Here is a 4,973-nt window from a genome sequence, read left to right as displayed (position 1 = left end):
TTGTGCTGAAAAGATTGAGACCAAACAAGGCAAAGTAAATAGTTTTTAAAGGTGAAATGTGGAGGAAACATCAAAAGTAGTCAAAAATGGCCAATTATACCCTGGACCTAGAGCTGGGCGATATGAGATTTTTTCATGACGTGTTTTTTTCATTTCAGGCAATAACGATATCTATCACGATATAAGCCAAATAACTATATTTGTAAGATTTGAATGTGCCGTTGCTCACAAGTAAAATGTGAAAAAATCAGCAGCTTGTGTTTTGATTTAAATATTTATTTCCCATAATAAGTTCAACAGGGTAGATGTACTTAAGGAACATGAGACTTTTTCAGATAAATAAAAGCAAATATGGCAAAATACACAAAAGGCAGCCGCTAAAGCGTTTAAGTTTCAAAATAGAACAAACAAAACAGACTAAATTGTCAATTCCACTTAGAAACAAAATATTAATTCTAAAAAGAAATCTTAGGTTGTTTTACAGAAGAACAGACAAAATTGACTAACTTTTGTCAATATCAAATAAACTGAGAACTAAAAGGAAATTCTCAATCTCTCCTTGTTGTATAGCTTAGCTTTTCAAACAGTTTTAACAGTTACTTTAGTCTGACAAAAGCCAAATGATCCAGTCAGAGATCGAGCACGCACCGCTTTATTGTATTTCCAGACTTGCTTTCAGCACATTTACCGTGCGCGCTGCTCTGTTTTTGTCAGACTTCAAATAGCTGAAATACCTTCACACTACAGAACTTCTGTGGCTCTTCCGTTCAACAATCTCTCCAGCATTGGAACCATCATCTGTTTTCCCTTCGGTCACGCTCGGTTGATCTTTCTCTAGTCGGCACACTCATTTCCTCCATTACCGGGTGGTACGGCGACTGGCTGCTTCCCAAACAAATACACATGTGCGGCTTGGCACTTGTGCTGTACGTAACAAGTCATGTGACGCTGCGGCTGTGATTGGTTCGGCTGTGCACTACTTAATTTGGATTGGCTGTTCTTCTTTTTTTTTTTTAAAAAAAAAAGGACAAGAGAGATGAGGCCTATCGCAATAGTTAAATTTTTCTATCGTTTCTATCATATCGTTATCGTTCTATCGCCCAGCGCTAACTGGACCCCAGAAGTTTTTTTTTTTTTAAAGTAATGCAATAGTTACTTTTCAAGTAATTAATTACTTTTAGAATCTTGTAACTCAGTTACTTCTTCAAAAAAGTAACTAGTAACTATAATTAATTAATTTTTCAAAGTAACTTGCCCAACACTGATAATTTCATTGTTGGATTGTAATGTATATACACCACTCAAAAAGAAATTAAGGAACAGTTGGAAAGCATATCAGAGCTCAATGGGAGAAAAATTGATCTTTCTGAGTTAACTTCAATAATTACTTCCTCCAAACCATCAACGTGTCTTTTAGACCCCATTCCTACAAAACTGCTCAAAGAAGTCCTGCCATTAATTAATGCTTTAATCTTAAATATGATCAACCTATCTCTAATGATCGGCTATGTACCACAGGCCTTCAAGCTGGCTGTAGTTAAACCTTTACTCAAAAAGCATCTCTAGACCCAGCAGTCTTAGCTAATTATAGGCCAATCTCCAACCTTCCTTTCATATCAAAAATCCTTGAAAGAGTAGTTGTCAAACAGCTAACAGATCATCTGCAGAGGAATGGCTTATTTGAAGAGTTTCAGTCAGGTTTCAGAGCTCATCACAGCACAGAAACAGCTTTAGTGAAGGTTACAAATGATCTTCTTATGGCCTCTGACAGTGGACTGTCTCTGTGCTTGTCCTGCTAGACCTCAGTGCAGCGTTCGATACTGTCGACCATAATATCCTATTAGAGCGATTAGAACATGCTGTAGGTATTACAGGTACTGTGCCAGATGTCAGATATGCATTTACATTGTGTGTATTTATATTGTGTATATACAAGATGGTGTATGAATAGTCCGGAGTAAAAAACAATAAGAAAATGGTTTTAACAGTTTCTTCTATTTAAGGATCAGCATGGATGATCAAAATGCTGCAGTAAAAGAAGTATTGAACAACAATGATGCTGCAGCAGTCGCAGAAATCCAGAAATATTTAGAAAAACAAAAGAATATTCCACTGAATATCGCCATCACAGGAGAAAGTGGTGCTGGTAAATCCACCTTTGTTAATGCCTTCAGAGGCATAAAAGTTGGAGAGGAGGGAGCGGCCCTGACCGGTGTTGTAGAAACAACCTCAGAGGTCACACCATACCCCCATCCAAACTATCCCAAGCTTACTTTATGGGATCTTCCTGGAATCGGCACCACCAAGTTTCCAGCTGATAAGTACCTGAAGCTTGTTGGATTTGAGAAGTTTGACTTCTTCATCATCATCTCAGCCGATCGCTTCAGAGAAAATGACGTGAAACTCGCAAAGGAGATTCAGAGGATGAAAAAAAAGTTCTACTTTGTTCGCTCAAAGATTGACAACGATATACAAGCTGACAGAAGAAAGAGAGACTTCAGTGAAGAGAGGACTCTTACAAAGATAAGAGAATACTGCGTTCAAGGCAAGTTTACCTTTTTATTATTCATATTTTGAAAAGTGTAACTTTCATCAGCTTCATTAAATTTCCACTGTTGTCCACAAGTTTGTCATGATTTGGGATCACTGACCCAGTACCTTGAGTTCTTTCTAATTTTTTTTATTTTCTGATTATTATTTGTTTGCCTCTTTGCTTTATACCTCAGTGCAAAGAAGTGCATCACCATTTATTGATTAAATTGGTAAAGTTAAACTTTGAACTATTTTTTTAATCTTTTAAAACACAGGTCTTTGGAAAGAAGGTTTTGAGGATCCACAGGTGTTCCTGGTGTCCAGCTTTGAGCTCTACCTGTATGACTTCTCTCTCTTACATGAGACCTTAGAGAGAGACCTTCCTGCACACAAGAGAGATGCTCTGCTGTTTGCCATGCCCAACATCAGCCTGAAGATCATCAACAAGAAAAAAGAAGCTTTTCAGTCCAAAATAAAATACTATGCTGCTCTGTCTGCAGTTGGAGCAGCTGTTCCAGTTCCTGGACTTTCTGCCGCTGTTGATCTGAGCTTGATAGTTAAAGTTGTCACAGATTACGCAGCTGGATTTGAGCTGGATAAGTCATCTTTAGAGAGACTTGCTCACAAAGCAGGTTTGCGGTACACTGATCTGAGTGCTGTCATTAAATCAGAACTAGCTTCAGTGCAAATAACCAAAGAGCTCATCATGAAGGTTTTGATCTCACTTGCAGGGCCAGTTACATCAATGGCAGCAGAGGAAGTGAGCAGATGGATTCCAGTAATTGGAACTATAACAGCTATGGGCCTCTCTTTTGTTACAACCTACAAAGTTCTCAACTATTTCCTTAATGAGCTTGCTGATGATTCTGTGATGGTGTTTGAAAAGGCTCTGGCTTTGATGCCCTCACCATGATATTATAAACTAAATAGTAATATCATTTAGTGACGCATTTAAAGTTGAAATGTAGAAGCAAGCTTTGACCTTTTTATTATGACTAGAGTAATTTCTTCATAAATACTTGTATCTAAATAAAAACTACTATCTGCACATACTACTATCTTCATGTAATCAGTTTTATTGTTTTGTGGAAATCAGATGATATGATGGCTACTGCTGAAAAATATTGTCGACATAAATGTGTTTAATCTACTTTCAAATCCATTCATCATAAATGTAACAATAAAGTGTTTTTATGTGTCCATCTATAGAACGCTGCATGTTATATTCTAAATCTGCCTGTTCTTTTTTTTTTTTTTTTTAATCTACCAGCAGAAAATGAACCTAAAGTATGCAATGCAAGGATGCAATCACTTCAAGATTGAGAAAGCATGAAGTTTGACTTGAAGTGACTATTACGAATCACTTAATATGATAAGGAGATTCTGCAGGGCATTGATGATGTATTGTTAAATTGTCAGTTAACAACACTGAGTATAAATGCTCAATCAACAATCATTTTATTCCATACAACACCTTTGCGCAATACATCCAGATGGGAGGGTCACAGCAGATCTCAACGTGTCTGACCATTTCTCACATTCTTATAGCTTCAGAAGGCCCCCACCTAGTCATAAAAGCTAAACATCCACTTTCTTTCTCTCTAAGTTATGACCTTTGCTTCCTGTGCAGTATGTTCTGTTCTTCTCTAATCAGACAAATAAGGCCACGATTCTCTGAAAACTGCGTTTCTTATAACACAGCAGTATCATGCATCATAAAACAACATCATTCATCCACAATAAATCAGCAGTCTAATGTAATAGTTATCACATTCTTCTAAGTCAGGAGGCAAACTAAAACTACATAATAATTTCGCAATCTTTAATTAGGGGTATAAGGTGGCATAAGATCATATAATAATCTCACAGTGTAAAACAAATATTTGTAGTGACAAACAAAGATGTGTAATTAGGATTATTTATAATGAATATGAAGTAATTAGTGCAATTTCTTTAACCATAGAGAATGACTAAATCCTTCAGGACAATGAGTGCACTGAACTCACTATGTTATCCATCTAACAGAGCCTCCACATGTTCTCACTGTAATTTCCCCCTCATGAATGAATTTATGCTTGCACTAACCCCTAACCCTTCAAGCTAAATTTGGATGACGATGTATTCGCGACGTGGAGGTTTGAAAATAGCCAAATCTTGTACCCAATCCTTGGTGAATTGGATGTGCGCCTCCAGACATTTATAATTGCGAAACTGGTTCACTGTGTATGCGCTGACTCCACAGACAAGGTACGAAAATATATCAGGCTAAGTCAATAGCGGTTGGTCTTCAGTCTCCACTGCCGTTATTTCATACGGGTCCACAATTCCACTGCACGCTATTTTTTGCAAGTACCGTCTCTTTGCATCCAGACGCAATCTGTCTCTGTACCGTCCTTTTCTTTTGGGCTGCTTTTAACTATGGTTCTTGGCAATCTTCCTTC

General features: G+C 37.3%; 1 protein-coding gene across 1 annotated transcript in view; it reads left to right on the top strand.

Annotated features, from left to right (window-relative positions):
• Positions 1 to 3,719, top strand: part of LOC146551776 (interferon-inducible GTPase 5-like) — a 5,726-nt gene extending 2,007 nt beyond the window's left edge. Inside the window, exons 2-3 of the mRNA XM_085257938.1 lie at positions 2,004 to 2,545; positions 2,808 to 3,719. Coding sequence (XP_085114064.1) covers positions 2,011 to 2,545; positions 2,808 to 3,445 — 1,173 coding nt within the window. The 5' untranslated portion in view covers positions 2,004 to 2,010 and the 3' untranslated portion in view covers positions 3,446 to 3,719. The remainder of the gene's footprint in view (positions 1 to 2,003; positions 2,546 to 2,807) is intronic.
• Positions 3,720 to 4,973: the final 1,254 nt, after the last annotated feature.

Source organism: Mchenga conophoros, linkage group LG19 (genome assembly GCF_057382185.1).
Source record: "Mchenga conophoros isolate Kocher_MC1m ecotype Shallow Benthic linkage group LG19, M_conophoros_male_GT1.1, whole genome shotgun sequence".
NCBI lineage: Eukaryota > Metazoa > Chordata > Actinopteri > Cichliformes > Cichlidae > Mchenga > Mchenga conophoros.
The sequence above is the reverse complement of the archived record's forward strand: the minus strand, read 5'-3'. Positions and strand labels throughout refer to the sequence as shown.